The sequence below is a fragment of the Prinia subflava genome, chromosome 22, assembly GCF_021018805.1.
Source record: "Prinia subflava isolate CZ2003 ecotype Zambia chromosome 22, Cam_Psub_1.2, whole genome shotgun sequence".
Lineage (NCBI taxonomy): Eukaryota > Metazoa > Chordata > Aves > Passeriformes > Cisticolidae > Prinia > Prinia subflava.
This window is the reverse complement of record NC_086268.1, coordinates 5,612,316-5,628,115: the sequence shown is the minus strand read 5'-3', so window position 1 is coordinate 5,628,115 and position 15,800 is coordinate 5,612,316. Positions and strand designations below refer to the sequence as shown.

Sequence of the window (15,800 nt, the reverse complement as noted above, 5' to 3'; positions counted from 1 at the left end):
TTATAGCCTTGGAGAAACAGGAGTGGCTGCTCCCAGCAGAGCCCACTACTCCTCGGTGATGGCAGTGAAGGGGAGGAAGGCGTCTGGGCTGGTGGCAACTCTCCATCCCAGCCACCAGCCACAATGCCAGCATGTCACACAGGGCTGGGCTCACACACCCAGCAATTCCCAGGGGATGGCCAGGGAAATTCCACTCTTGGGGCTCTCCACAGCAGGGGAGGGAGACGGCTTGTGTGAGGAATGCTTAGCTCCTGGAGGAACTCCAGTTCTCCTCTATTTTATTAAATGCCAGGGCAGGCAGGTGGATTGTTCTCATTAAGCCGTGATTTATAGGCAAGGCTGGCGTCCAGATTAAATCAGAGCTAAATGAACCCCTTAAAATTAGCCTTGGGCTTCTTCCAATGCAAACAGAGCCAGTGGTTTTTCCAGGTCCTCTGCCAGTCAGCAGCAGCGCTCGGCAGCGAGCCTGGGTCCCGGCAGAGGGTGGCCGGGCAGCCCAGGCAGCTCCCAGCTCACATCCAGGCATCCCTGCAGGGCCACGCCAGGGGACAGCCCTGCCCGGGCCAGGGGACACCACAGGGTGACACAGGGACAGCCCTGCCTGGGCCAGGGGACACCACAGCAGGGACAGGGGACAGCCCTGCCCGGGCCAGGGGACACCACAGGGTGGCAGAGGGGCAGTCCTGCCCAGGCCAGGGGGGACAGCCCTGCCCAGGCCAGGGGGACACCACAGGGTGGCAGAGGGCACAGCCCTGCCCAGGCCAGGGGGACACCACAGGGTGGCAGAGGGGCAGCCCTGCCCCGGGCCAGGGGGACACCACAGGGTGGCAGAGGCCATCCCCTTCACGGGGCCCTGGAGCAGAGCAGAGCAGAGGGCTGAGCGCTCAGCAAGGCTGCGGTGGGCGCGTGGGCTGTGCAAGGCTGTGGACACTTGCTTTATTTTCAAACAGGTACGGAAATGAAATCAGGAGCTGGTATTCAAGCAGGTATGGAAATCATGAGCTGACGGTGAATGTGAATTGTCCCCAGCCATTACCACACCTGAGGGTCCTCCTCCTGGCCCGGCAGCTTTCCGTAGGGCAGGCAGGGCAGGAAGGGACATAGGGAACTGCAGGGCAGTGACTGGGGCAGGACTGGGAAGCTGGAGTGGTCCAGTCCCCCCTGTGCCACTGACCCACTCTGGAAACAGCACTTTCTTTGCCCCAGCTCCCCAGTCACTGGGAGGGGGATGCTGTTACTCAGGCATGTTCAAAATGTTGCAGAAGTCCCATAGAGTGCTACTTTGGGACAAAAACAGGGAAAAGTACATGTTTCCAGGGTCATTTGCAAACATCAGCTTGGTTCAGCATGGTGGGAGAGTGCTGGCCAGCATCAATTGGCACCAGAGCAGATTTAGATGGATCTTGGGGCAGATGCTGTGGGATGTGCTGCCCTTGTGGTTCCTCATCCTGTGCCAGCTTTGCTGGCTGAGCCAGAGCCCAATATCCCCACCAGGAACTTGGTGACAGAGTTCTTGTAGGCAGAAGGATGTGAGGATGCATCCCCTGCTCTGCCTCCCACATCCCACCCCGCAGTGCTCAGCCCCAGCATGGGCCATCCCTCCTGTCCCAGTCTTTGTAGCACCCTCCGGAATTTGGGAAGGATGACAGTTGATAAGGGAGAAGGCAGGAAATTGGAATATAAAACAGGCAGGGCTGTGAATGATGGCTTGGGTTAAGTCATCCATCAGCCTGCTCGGATGTCATTTCTCTTAATATTATTAACACATGGTCTTCTATTGCACTTCATCCTGTAGAGAAGCTCATTCACTAACCCACAGGCACTAACAAGAGCAGTTGCTAATCTCCTCTGGCTCCCCCCTCCTCTCCTCCCAGGGTAAACTGAGGCACAGAACGAGCAGGGTTGTACAAACTGCAGTGTCCCCGTGCTGACATCACCACGCAGGGATGGGGAGCAGGCAAGGAGACCCCAAAACCCTCCCCGGCCTCATCCCTGAGCCTCTTGCCAGTAGCCAGGGGTGGGTCCCTGGGGGAAAAGGCCCCTCAGTGACCTTCATCCTGCTTCATGCATCCTCTCCTTCCTCTTGCAGAGTCGGTGCCGATGGCGGTGATCATCGGAGTGGCCGTGGGGGCTGGCGTGGCGTTCCTGGTGCTGATGGCCACCATCGTCGCCTTCTGCTGCGCCCGCTCCCAGAGGAGTAAGTGTCAGCCCTGTCACCACTGGATTAGGGACAGCGACACCAGGCTCCAAGGTCTTCTCAGAAGGCAAAAGCAATGTTTTTATCGGACATCATATTATTTTATGGGCTGTTCTGAGGCAGCTGGATGTGATTGGTTGTCTTGGTTTGGAAAGACAGATATCTGTCAGGGAAAACTGGAGTTGCCCTTGGGATGGAGAATGCAAAAACCCCCTCCCTCCAAATTATTACAATTTTGCAATTGGGAGCTTTCAGTCAAAATTGGATTCCTATATGGGAATAGGAATAACAGTTCTTTACTAGGAATATTAAAAATGCAAATCCAGTAGTACAAAAAAAACAAGCAAACAAACAAAAGTCCTAGAAAACCCTGACAGAGTCAGAGATATGACCTGAAACCCTGTTGTCAGGGTGTTGCAAGCAGTCTAAATAAGTCTTCCTGGAGTAACAGAGGTTGTTCTGTCAAGCAGTGATGATCCTGTAGAAAAAAGGGTCCAATGCTGGCGAGATGGGTCTGGTCTTGCTCCGAGAATTCAGTGGAAAACCAGATGAATTGGTGTTTGGGATTGCAGGTTTTATCCCGGTGGAAAGGCTTTGGCTCCTCCCACAGGATGGAGCATCTCCCAGTGGAATGAGGTGATGTTATCAGTCATGGGAGAGGCCTTCAATGGCCCATTCACAGGGGATGTCCCTCAGAGGAGGATGGGTGGAGGAAGAGATAAGGAGGCCCTGCCTTATCTGCTGTTATCAGGTGTCCATTAACAGAAGGCACCTGCCCTCTTCCCCCTCTAGAGTTACAAGAGATAAAGAACAATATCTCCCAACCCACTTCAACAGATGAAAACAGAATACACAATTTTGGTTACATTTTTCAACCCAAGACATTGGTCCTTTAATCAACACTCCTCACCATCACTGGGTAATTAGGAGCAACACCTCTGTGTAAACATCTTGCAAGTCAACAAGTTCAAAACCTCAGCTGCAGGATTGTTTGGGTTCCTTCCTGAGTTATCTCACAGCTTTGCAGACCATTGTATGAGAAGGTTATTTGACTTTCTCTCCCACAGGCTCTGCTGCTGCCTGATACTTGAAAATTCCTCTCTGACCAGGCTGTCAGCATCCACAACCCCCACGCTGCATCCCTTTGGAAGGGCTGGGGAGAGAACTTTGGGGAGGGTGAATCAGGTGGATCAGGGAGAAATCAGAGCCTGAATTTACCGGCACGATTTACTGAATTTACTTCTCCACACAAGCCACTTCTCGTGTTCATCTACCAAGTGTTTGCTGCAAACAGCAGCCCTGTGGGAAAAGGGAAGGTTTTATGGAAAACATGCCAGGGTAACTCCTGATCCCTGTTAGCAGCACAGGCAGCTCAGGAGGTGTGCAGGGGACCTTTTAATCTCTCCCTTGAGAAATCCTGAGGTCCAAGAGGGAGAAGCATCCTCACTGTGCCACATCGGTGCTTAAAAACCCTCCACAGTTCTGCTTCTGTTTTAATTCCAATTTTCGTGACATGCATATTGCTGGCAGGAATGACAGCCACCAGAGGGGTTTTTCATGGGACTTGTGCATTTTGGAGTCTGGCTGCAGTGGGAATACAAGTTAAAGTGACATTAGAGACACAGGTAGAGGAGGAGGAGGGGGACGCAGCGGGGCCTCATTAAAAAGACACCAGGAAATTAAAGGAGGATTGTTGGCTCCATGAAAAGGCACCAAACCAGGAAGGAGAAGAGGGTGATTGTCTAGAGCATTCCAAGCCTCTGAAGAGAGGAGGAGATCCTTGGCGCTGCTCCCGGCTCGTGAGACGCGTGGTGTGGATTCTGGGATGCCAAAGTCTCCATGTGTGTGCCAGGAAACCCAGTTGTTGTTCTTTTATTTTCCCCCTCCTTGATGGTTTTCAAAGCCATCAAAGACACCAGGCTGCTGCTGGATTCAGTAAGGACACACGGCCCCCCACTGCAGAAATGTGTTTAATTTTCAGCGTGATAATGATGCCTTTCCCTGTTTTATCCCATTTTTTTTGAACTCTCACAGCCTCCATTAGCAAGAATTAATGAATTAAATAGGGGAAGTCATTTATCTTGCTTTTTGGGGAAGGATTGCTGATGGACAGGACCCAAAACCAGGCAAGTTGTTGTCATGGAGGTCATTTGGCAGCAAGAGACAATGCAAGCACCTGAAGGAAGCAGGGCCAAGCCGTGTTCCCATGTCCATGGGCTGTTTTTTCCCCATTCTGCATCCTTCAGAAAAACAGAGAGCGTGTGGTTCATTATTTCCCTCTCGTTTGATGGAACCAGATGGTGCAGGGCTCTTCACAGGACACACGATTTCACAGGAACGCCATGACAACAGATCCCAGACGTGGTGAAAATGCCAGGATTTAGACCCCCACAAGCTGCAGGCATGCAGGGATGGGCTGCTCTTCAAGGGGAAAGCCAGGAGGGGACAAGGCCATCCCCCACAAATGCCTTGTGTTATTTATCCCATTGATAAATCAAGAAGAAAAGGCATTTTCCTCACCAGGGCTGGGAAAATAAGTTCTGGAAAGAGGCCACTGGGGGCGTGGTGGCAGGGTTTGAAGTCCCTTTTCTCCACTGTGCTTGTGGTGCTATCCCATTTAGAAAAGGTTTTCGGGTCTCTGATACAACAGAGGCTGCTGGGCCTGGGCATCTTCCCTGCTCTGCTGCACCTCTGGCAGGGTGATTCCCTGGGGAGAGGTCAGCAGTGTCCCCAGGCCAGGGCAGGGGTTCCTGTGCTCCCTACAAGGTTTCTTCACCCACTTTGGCATCAGAATGAGTGAGAGATCATCCGAGAGATCAGCATACATCCCTGCCCTGATCTCCCTTCCCTCCCCAAAACCTTTTGGGAAGGGAAGATCCAGACCCAGCTGGGGACAGCAGCAAATCCAGAGTGCAGGCGGGATTCCCCAGCCTGAGCTCCACCATGGGATGCTGGTGGCACTGAGGCCGCTCAGTTCCACTTTACCTGGCTCCAAAAGCCACTGGAAGCTACCAAAACACAGTAACACAATCTCTCCTTGGGTTTGGGGGGAACTGGGAGCATCAGCAGCTGAAGCAGACCCCAGTGACACTGAGGGTGAAGAACCCTGCAGGGAAGGACTTGGATGTGCCAGGTGGATGGGCTTTTACCCCAGGTTTGAGGTGCTGATGCCAGCTGAACGCTGTCTCCAGTGGCAGAAGGATAGAAACACCAGGCTGGAAGGTGAGGAAAGGGATTTCATCACTGTTAGTGGTGTGAAACGTGCAGAGTTATTACAGAGATCAGCTCAGGAATGATGGGATTGACAGAGCACTTGGATATCAGGAGAAGGACTCATTTCCTGCCAGGATGACTGCGGATTCCTCTCCCAAGACAAATACTGGAGCATTGTGCCATCATTTACAACAACAACCTGGTGCAGGAACAGTTGTGTGTCAAGGGGACACAGTGACCCAGCAGTAGCTCTGGAGAAGGAATCTCCTGACCCAGGCACTGACCACAACTAACAGCAATGGGGGAGGCAATTCCTGACCGTGTTTTGGGAAAATGCAGCAAAATAAAAGGACCAGGTGCAAACACACGGAGCCTGGAGGCTCTGGAAAAGAAAAAACATTTACTGCACATCTGTTGTTATATCTTCAGTGACTTAACAGCCCAGAGTTATGTAAGGGGGAACACTCCTGGGAGAGGAGCTGCAAGACACTGATTAGCTTCTCCTTGTGATTAAAGACAGAGGCTCCAGCACCAGGAACGTGGTCCCAGCAGGACAACATTAAAAAAATAAGCTATAGTAACTTCCCAGTGAAAAGCTTTGCCTTGTGCCCTGAGACTTGGAGAGGTCTGAGGGATGCGGGTGTGGAGGGATGCCGGGAGAAATGAATTCAAGGACAGAGCTTTGAGCTGGTGTGGGTTACATCATGCAGTTCGGTTTAGAGATAAAACTCCCGGGGGCTCCAGCCTTTTCTGGACTGATCCCCGCAATCCTGGCTTGGCTGTATCCGTCAGCTGGAGGTAGATCTGACAAACCAGCGGTTCAAGGCAGGTTTTGGGCTGGCACAGCCATCCTGGGAGGTGAGAGCCAGATCCGTGGCCAGGGGCCAGCTTCAAAGCTGTTGAGGTCTCGCTGCTCAGATTTGCCTCCATCTCTGCTTTTCATCCCGGCTTTGCGCCGCCGTTCTGCTCCCGCTGCTCCACGTCTGTGGTTTAATTCTGCTAAAATGACTTGTTCAAAGCACGCCTGACACCTTCAGGGAAGGCAGGGAGTCTCTCCAGGAATTTCTCTCCTCTCTCATTGTCATTTCCAGGCTGCTTGGAGATGATAAAACCGTCCCTGGCTATGTCTGTGCTCATTGCTTGGCCTTTTTCATGTGTTGTCTGCACCCCAGACTGCGGGAGGCTTTTCTCAGGGGTTCCCAGTGCCTGGGCAGAGCTGGTCCATCCCTCAGGAGCAGTTTTTCCCACGGATCAGCAGCCTGGACAACGATTTCACTCCGTGTGGGTGCAGTTCTGTTACAGCCCAGCCCCTGGTAACAGCACCGCGAGTGTGGCAGAGCCCAACCGAGCTCCAAAAGGAATTCCCATAGGAGTCTGAGCTGTCCATACCTTATGGCAACGCAAATATTGCTCCTCCAGCTCTCCAATGGGCTTGCTGAGCCGGGTTTGTTTTCTCTGGTGCTGCCAGGAATCCTCAGCCAGGTCCCTGCAGAAGCTCCACCACTGCCCTCGGATTAACCCCGTTTTCCATCTCCCTCTTTTCCCAGATCTCAAGGGTGTGGTTTCTGCCAAGAACGATATCCGTGTGGAGATCGTGCACAAGGAGCCGGCCTCGGGCAGGGAGGCAGAGGAGCACCCGACCATCAAGCAGCTGATGGTGAGGAATTCCTTCCCCTCCCTAAGCGATCGCTCCGGGCAAAGTCCGATGGTGACGAGCCCACACGTGTCAGTCCCGTAATAACCACTCAGGGCAGAGATGCTCTTCCCAAAATCCTGTTCTCGAGATCCACATTCTCTTGCCATAAAAACTCCTCTAGTGAAACTTGGCTAATGAGGAGGGAGAGGCTGTCAGGGGTTCATTGCAGCGGCCCATCTGCCCGCCGGACGAACCGCAAAGCAAATTTGCCGCCTCCCAGCTGGAGAGCTGCGGAGGGCAGGGAGACACGCAGCGGGTGCACACGGGGCGATAACGAGCTCATTACCCAGCCAGGGCTGTGCCCACACACCTGCGTGGGCAGCACCGAGGTGTGTGCACAGGGTTGGGTGCACACCCGGAACGCCGCGGGTGTGGGGCCAGTCTGCACCTGGGTCTGTAACACCGGGAGGTGGCACCTCCCCGAGGCACTGCCTGCGCCCGGGGGCACCCACAGACACGGGCAGGGCACCCACAGACACGGGCAGGGCACCCACAGACACGGGCAGGGCAGGAGCTGGATGCCCGAGAGCCCAGAAACGCAGCGTGTGCCCTGATGCTGGTTCACCCTCACCTCCAGCCCCTCTGCGTGCTATGGTCACTGCTCTCTGTGTCTCAGCCACAGTTTGTCTTGGCTTTCGCTTGCTGGTGACAAACAGAAGCTGAGAAACAGCAAAGAAACCCGGAGGAAAAAAAAAAGGAAGGGAAAAAAAAAAAAAAGGAGATAAAAGAGCAAATGGGAAAGGGAGAAGGGATTGAAGAAGCTGGTGGCTGCTTTCTAGGCTGCTGGGTGGTTTTTTCCCTCCTCTAACTCTCAGGTTTTTTGGGCAACAATTGTATGTCCTGCCTGCAGAAGCCATTCCATGAATGCCTGGTGGGAAGGCAAGGCTGATCATCCTAGGGTGGGTGGAATTGCTTGCTGAAATTGTCAGGATTGCCAGAGTATTTAGACAGCCAGGGAGCCTCCAAACAATGAGGCAGGAGGAGGTGGAGATTTGGCAACTTATCCCAGCACCACTGAGGTTCCTGTGCAAGATCCTTTGTTCCCAGTAGGGCTTTGCCTTGAGAGATCTGCAAGTCTGTGGTGGGATTTGCAAGGCTGGAAGGACAGAGGAGGCTGGGGCTGGATGTGGAGCGATCTGCTGGGATGAAGGGAATAAGGAGCTTACTCTCCATGGGACTCTGTACATCATCTGTGTGATCAGCAGTGCCAAACCCAGATCTGGCTCCCACAGGGGCATCGGGATCATCCCAAATCCCACTCCAGAGTGTAACTGCCATGCTGGAAGCACGCACAAAGCCTCAGCAGAAGAGAACATTTACCATTGGGAGTGAACAAGGACGAGGATGGTGGTGGGATCTTGGGAGCCATCCTGGGGACTTTCTTAGGTTATTTGCAGGAGCCAGGGGGTGATTTCACATCAGCCTGTGCCTGGGAGTGGAGATGTGCTGGGCATGTCGCAATGAGGATTTTGGCAGGGTGGAAATGGTGCTGAAAAAACTGACAACATTTGTTTGAGCGTTGGGAAAAAATGTGGGGTTTTCTGAGGTAGAGGTTGTGGAGCTCCTGGGTTTATCAGCCAGAGTGGTGAGAGGTGGTTTGGTCATGGTACAATGGAAGTGTGTAAGTGTGAACAGAGGAGGCAAAGCCGAGCGCTTCCGAGACACAACAGAGACTCACAGCCTGGCTGGACTGGAAGAGGGCAATTCTTCCCCTTTCCTGGCCAAATCCAGGCATTTTCCCTGAAAATACAGCAGTTGGAAATGACACCATTGCATCAGTGCTGTTCAGGAGTGGAAGAGATGGTCCCTGGTCTCTGACCCTGATGCTGGTGGGGTTTGGTACAGCTGGGACACCCTACCTGCAGGGAGAAGGCATCAAAGCCCCCTCCCCTGCCTAGACCAGAGCCTCCCCACCCTCACCTCCCCTCAGCAAGCACGTTCCCAGGAAATACTCACCAATTCCTTCTCTCCTCAGAGTCTGCAGGAACCCCCTCTGTCCTTCATCCACATCTTTGCTCTGTCCAACAGCTGGTGTGGGCATCCTCCTCGGGCTGCCAGACACCCAGCCTTGGATGCCAAACAGGTTCCTGATAAAATGTTCCAACTTTGTCAGTTAAATGAAAGATTGAGTTAAAAACTTCCTCTTGCTGATGAGGAGCAATGAGACCTCTCCAGCAGGAGGAAGAGGGAGTGCTCAGCACGTCCCTACCCTCACCCCGGGATCTTCCAGCTCTCCCTCCTCCCAGTGCCAGCATTATTCCCTCTGCTTCCCCATCTGCCTTCTCTGAGCGTCCTGCGAGATCTCCATCCCTTGAGATGATCTCCTCGCCCTCACCAGTGTTCATCACACCTTGCAGTTTAATAGCAACTGTGACTGTCACTGCCCTGCCGGGGCTCAGGGTCGTTAATGTGATGTTAACGAGGAGCAGCCACGCTGGCAAACAGCTCCTCGCTGCTCTCCATCCTAACCCAATCCCGGCTCCCGGCCGAGCCCCTGACTCCAGCACAGCCTCCCCTGCTCCTGCTGAATTTCAGGATCCTCAGCACCCTGGATGTGCCTTTGCTCCTCGGTTTCCCACAGTGTCCCGCTCTGATTCTGCGTCCCCTCAAACGCTGTTTTGTCATTCTCCAGCCATCTGTGACCTCCGCAGCCCACCGTGCTTTTCACAAGTAATTATTCATGCATCTATAAATTCATTAACACCTTAGGATACGCGTCACGCTGGCTGATTTGCATATGTTCACATTGCCTCAGCGGCGTTCCCACTCCCTGCTCCGAGAGCTGTTCTGCCAGGCAGTGCCTACGGGCAGGGAAAAGGCTGCCAGCTCCAGTGGCTGGAGGCAAAAGAGCCTGGTAAAGGGTCTGATCCTGGCGAAAATGAACCACAACAACCCCATTCTCCCTCCTGAGGGATGCATTGCACCAGCAAGGCAGCTCCGTTGAGCCCGGGCTGTGAGGAGGGAGATGAAGAGAATCACCAGCTCCGGCGTGGCACAGCCTCCTCCCTTGCCACAGCTGGCTTTGTTCCTGGCTGGTCAGACCCCGTGCCTCTCCACCTGTGAAATGGGGCTGATCATCCCAAAGGAGCCATCCTCACTGCCATGAGCAGTCAGAGACGATCCCAAAGTGCCAGGCAGGCAGAGACCTCCACCTCTGGATCATCCCCTCCATCAGAGGGGATCCAGGGTGGCCAGGCAGATCCAGGCATCACCTTTGGTTCATATTTGGAGTGGAGCAGTCAAAATTATCAATCCAGTGATAGGTTTATCTTTTCCTGTCTCCTTAAACCCATCCCTCTGCTCCAAGGGCTGTTCCTAGTTTGTTCGCAGCCCTCACAGGTGATCAGCACCAGACACTTTTTCCAGACAGGTGTTCCTCTCAGATCACACAGAGTCACAGAATCACCAGGTTGGAAGAGACCTTCAAGATCATCGAGTCCAACCCAGCCCCAACACCTCAACTAAACCATGGCACCAGTGCCACATCCAGTCTCTCTTCAAACACATGCAGGGATGGTGACTCCACCACCTCCCCAGGCAGATCATTCCAGTACTCTGTCACCCTTTCTGTAAAAAGCTTTTTCCTAATATCCAACCTATATTTCCCCTGGTGCAGCTTAAGATCCCTGCGGAAGAGGAAAAATCAAAGAAGCAGCATTTCCATTCTGGGCGAGGCTCATTCCAGCGTCCCCTTCCCTGCCTCCCCCCGTGCCCGCGGGCTGGGACCTGTTCCATGTGCCCAGTGACCGCCACCACCCCGGGGAGCACCGGCAGCCCTGAGCTGTCAGAGCCGGGCCTAAACTGGAGCCGGGCTGCATCCCCACAACATCCAGCCTCGCCCGGGAGCCCGGGGAGCATCCCTCCCTCCGAGCCGAGCCCTTCCAGCTGCACCAGCCCATCCAAAAGCGCATTTTGGGGAGAGGTGGGACAAGGCGCTGTAGCCTCTCCTGTGGTGGCAGTCACACCCACCCCAGCGGAGCTCACATCACCGTGCCACCGAGGCCAGAGCCGGTGTTTGAAGGCGATAAAGCTTCATCGAGCTGCGAATTCCCAGAGGGGATTTTTATTCATGGGCTTGTTCCCTCCCCGGGAGCAGAGGAAGTCGCTGTTAGAGCATCGTCATCAACATCCCTGGTAACGTCTGGCCCTCACAAGAGCTGCCGGGTGGCATCCAATTACCCAACCAGCCGGAAATATTGTAATTAAACCTGGAGCGAGGCGGGGGAAGGCACTCCGAGCCCGCCAGGTCTGGAGGACACTCAGGGACCTGAAGCAGCATTTTAAAAAACATATTGTGTCCACTAATGAAAGCCAAGAATTTAATATCCTGTGGCATCCTCCATCTCAGAGGCTTCATTCGGTGGCGTGAAAGGCGGGAGAGCTGCGCATTTCCCGAGCGGACCGGGAGGCGCGGCACTGCCCGCTGTTCCCGTCCCGGGTTTCCCTGCACTGGGTGCCCCTGGAAGGCGCTTTGCTCTGCAGGGATGCGCTCCCTGGGCGCGGGGAGCCAGCACGGCGAGGCTGAGGGGATGCTGCCGGGCCTGGAGGGGCTCCCTGCTTTTTGCAGTGGGGGAAACCGAGGCAGTGGTGGCGGTCAGGGATGCAGGGATGCAGTTTGTCACATCCCTCATCCCTCAGCTGATCCGGGAGGCACTGGCGGGGTTCTGATTTACACCCCACTTGCCATGCCCCGCTATCCTGGGGATGGGGAAGGCTGCTGGCACCTGGCAGTGCCAAGCAGGATTAAGTCCTGGCATGAGGTTCCCAGGATGGGAACGGCGCTGGCAGGAGGGGAATGGTGGGGACATGGCTCTAACAGGTGGGTCTGTCCCCAGCCGTCTGCACGGCAAGGCCCGGAGCATATCGGGGCTGTCACCTGGAGAAAGCCATGGCTCTGGAAAAGAGTCCAGGAATGACACTGGGGCACTGAGACAACTCTGGTCTCTTTTTCCGGGTATTTCCCTCTCCATAATCCGCGTTAATATTGGTGATGGAGTGAACTTGAGTTAACTTCCGTCCCTTCCCGGTGTTCACTCAGTGATGACAAAGTGGAAATCACACTAACGAGGATCCCACCGCCCACTAATTAATGGTATAAAACTTTGATAAAGCTGACATTAATGACCGGCTGTAGTGAGGGAATTGGAGGTTCAGTGATGTGATGGCGCTTTGTGGATCTCATGCAGTCCCCAAATCCACGGGATGTGGCCCAGTTCATCCTGGCAACCCCGGGGACAGGCAGCGTCCCCACGGGGCTCAGGGAACATCCCAGTGCCTGGATCATTCCCACCATCACTTCAAGAGGCAACGTGAAATGGCTTAAAACACCCCATCAAGCCCGACTTTAATTCCGGGGAGGTTTGGTCACAGTGGCTCTGTCCCCGTGGTTCCTACGTCCCTTCTCCCCTCTCCATCTTTGGGTCTGGCCCTGCCCGCTTGGATCAAACACACCAACACGAAAAAAAAAGCCAGAACCAAGGAGGAGAAGTGGTTTTTCCTTTTCATTCCGAGCTGGGACCGGTTAAACCCTTTCAATAGGGTTAACACCCTCAGTCTCTGCCTTTGCAGAGATGCTTTAAGGGATCGAGGGGGTCGCCGGGGCTAGCAGAGCAAAAAAAACCCTCCACGTCCCATTTTAGCTGCACTCGTTTAATCCTTGGCGACACTCGTATTTATCCTGGCAAATCAATGGCTGATACGGGCTTTCTTTTCCCTAGGAAAACTCAGGTACTTTAATTTATTGCCTTAAACAGCCACATCAAAGGCTTTCGGGAGATGAACAGCAAGCGCCGCAGGGTGAATTTCCACAGCCACTTACCATCTTAAAGAGGAGAGAATTTGGGCAATAAAAGGGGATTTTGGGGCTGATGTGGGGCTGTAATCCCAGAGAAGCCGGGCTGGAGGCGTCCGGTGAACACGGGAGAAGCTAAAAAAAGGCAACTGAGAAATTGGTTGATAATTATCCTGCTTCCTGCTCAGCCCCGCGTGCTGAAGGAAGGGTAATTAAAGCCGTGGTGTAATTAATGTGCACCTTGTCCCTCCTCTCCGCCTCCCCCCGATCACAGCCAGCCTTCAAAGGAAAACTAATGAGGCGGCCAAGTTCAGCTGAGGAGGAAAGGATGAAAAGAAGGGAAAAAAATTTAAAAAGCCGATTTGGGAGGTGTTTCTTTAGGCATGCGGGTGCAGCCTCAACCCTCACCACGGGAAATAATTCGTTTTCTGCATCAGCCCGGTTTTTGTGTCCCAAACAGGGGAAAACCATTTATAACCCAGAGAATTGTGTGGCTTTTGGGCTCCACCACCCTCGGACACCGCTGGGGCACCCCTGGGCAAGTCCTTGAATCCAGCTGGTGGCAACTTCCCGGTGCCCTGGGGTGGATGTGGGGCTCACCCCACACGGCCCGGGGGTGATGGGGAACCCGGGGTCAGGCGGTGCCAGGGATGCTGACCCCTGCCTGCATCCTCTCCTAGATGGACCGGGGCGAGTTCCAGCAGGATTCGGTGCTGAAGCAGCTCGAGGTGCTCAAGGAGGAGGAGAAGGAGTTTCAAAACCTGAAGGTGAGTTGGATCCTGGGGCCTGCCACTGTACCCAGTGAAGAGGTGGGGTCAGAGCCCCCCCGCTCACTCCTGGCAGAGGGGCTGCACCCCGGGGTGCTGGGAACCCCTCCCCGTGCCCACCACCGGGCAGAACCAGCTCATGCCGCACCCAGCACTGCTGCTGCCAGGCTGTCTGGCCTTGGGCCATGTCCCCAGTGGTGGCCTGTCCCAGAGGGCTGTCCCTGTGCAGGAAGAGAGGCTCTGGCATGCTGGCACTGTTTGGTGGCCCCAGCAGCTTTTAGGGATAACACCAAGGTGTGGTGCCAGGACAGTGGTGTGCAAGGGGCACTTGTGTCCCGTCCTGGAGGGGGCTGAACAGATTGGAATGCACTGGTGGCACGAGAGGACATTGCTGGACAGTTTGGTGGTTGAGGTGTCCTCCAGAGCAGGGCTATGAAAATGGGGAAGTGTCTGCAGGGCTCATACGAGGAGCAGCTGAGGTGACTTGGCTTGTTCAGCCTGGAGGAGAGCAAAGGGAGACTCATCAGGATCTGCAGCTTCTTCCTGAGAGGAAGGAACAGTCTAATCTCTGCTCTCTGTGACCAGCAACAGGACCTGAGAACAGCTGGAGCTGTTCCAGGGCAGGGTTAGGCTGAATGTCGGGGAAAGGTTCTTCCCTCAGACAGTGCTGGCACTGCCCAGGCTCCCCAGGGAATGGGCACAGCCCCGAGGCTGCCAGAGCTCCAGGAGAGCTTGGACAGCGCTGCCAGGGGTGCCCAGAGTGGGATTGTTGGGGGTCTGTGCAGGGCCAGGGGTTGGAGTGGATGGTCCTGGTGGGTCCCTCTGGCTCAGGAGATTCAATGGTTCTGATAAGCCTCACATGTCCCGTGTGGATGGGCAGGGTGGGCACCCCAAATGCCACGGTACCCAGGGATGCCACCACCAACCTGCCCCGCTTCTCCCGCTCCCCAGGACCCCACCAACGGCTACTACAGCGTGAACACCTTCAAGGAGCACCACTCCACGCCCACCATCTCTCTGTCGGGCTGCCCGGCCGACCTGCGCCCGGCCGGCAAGCAGCGGGTGCCCACGGGCATGTCCTTCACCAACATCTACAGCACCCTGAGCGGGCAGAGCCGCCTCTACGACTACAGCCAGCGCTTCGTGCTGGGCATGGGCAGCAGCTCCATCGAGCTGTGCGAGCGCGAGTTCCAGCGCGGCTCCATGAGCGACAGCAGCTCCTTCCTCGACACCCAGTGCGACAGCAGCATCAGCAGCAGCGGCAAGCAGGACGGCTACGTGCAGTTCGACAAGGCCAGCAAGGCCTCCGCATCCTCCTCCCACCACTCCCAGTCGTCTTCCCAAAACTCAGACCCCAGCCGGCCCCTGCAGAGGCGGATGCAGACGCACGTTTGAGCCCCTCCGGGGGCGCTCGGGACCCTCGGCCACCGTGGGCGCCGTGGCTCCGCGCTCGGACAGTCGCGCCCGCCGGCAGCGGCGGGGGGAAGAGGCCGGGTCCAGCCCCTCCCGGAGCGGGGCTGTGGGGCAGGGGGCCGGCCGAGCATCCCCCCTCCCTGGTACATGCTAAGCACAACCCCGCCGAGGACGCGCTGAGCCCCGGGGAGCCGCTCCCTCCGCGGGGCTGGGGACGGCCCCGGCCCCACCGCGCACCCCCGCGCCCCCCCAGCCGCTCGCCCCCGCTTCCCGCCGCCCTCTCCCACCCGCCTCCTCCCCTTCCTTCGTGGTGTTCGGTGTCCATACTTATAGCGTCCGTTTCGAGGGGGTCGGGGGGTCCCGCCATGTGGGACAGGAGGGGGGGACATGGGTGGCACAGGGACCCCCCGGGAAGGGCCTCTCCACGCTGTATCGCGGCACCGCGGTCAATACAAGAGGTGTTTCTCGTGGCACGCCTGGGCTGATGGGCGCCCCGCGGGGACAGCAGCTTCCCCGGCACAGACCTGGCCTGGAGCCGGGGTGTGCCGTGGCCTCCTGGGGCAGAAATGGCCAGTGGTGAAGGGAAACTGAGGCACGGGGCAGCTGGCACCTCACAATCCCAGCGTGGGAGCCAGGACATGGGGCGTCAGAACAGGTAAGGGGGATGTGGGGACACAGGGGCATGGGGACAGGCCACCCTCCCTACATCTCACAGCCCCAAAC

At 55.8% G+C, this 15,800-nt stretch overlaps 1 protein-coding gene across 3 annotated transcripts in view; it reads left to right on the top strand.

The window, feature by feature from the left end:
- Positions 1–15,750, top strand: part of KIRREL3 (kirre like nephrin family adhesion molecule 3) — a 362,476-nt gene extending 346,726 nt beyond the window's left edge. For 2 of the 3 annotated variants that reach the window (XM_063417734.1, XM_063417731.1), the window contains 5 exons: positions 951–986; positions 2,090–2,197; positions 6,958–7,067; positions 13,578–13,664; positions 14,616–15,750. In XM_063417734.1, the coding sequence (XP_063273804.1) occupies positions 951–986; positions 2,090–2,197; positions 6,958–7,067; positions 13,578–13,664; positions 14,616–15,059 (785 nt within the window). In that variant the 3' untranslated portion in view covers positions 15,060–15,750. The remainder of the gene's footprint in view (positions 1–950; positions 987–2,089; positions 2,198–6,957; positions 7,068–13,577; positions 13,665–14,615) is intronic. The other variant, XM_063417733.1, reaches the window with a different exon arrangement.
- Positions 15,751–15,800: the final 50 nt, after the last annotated feature.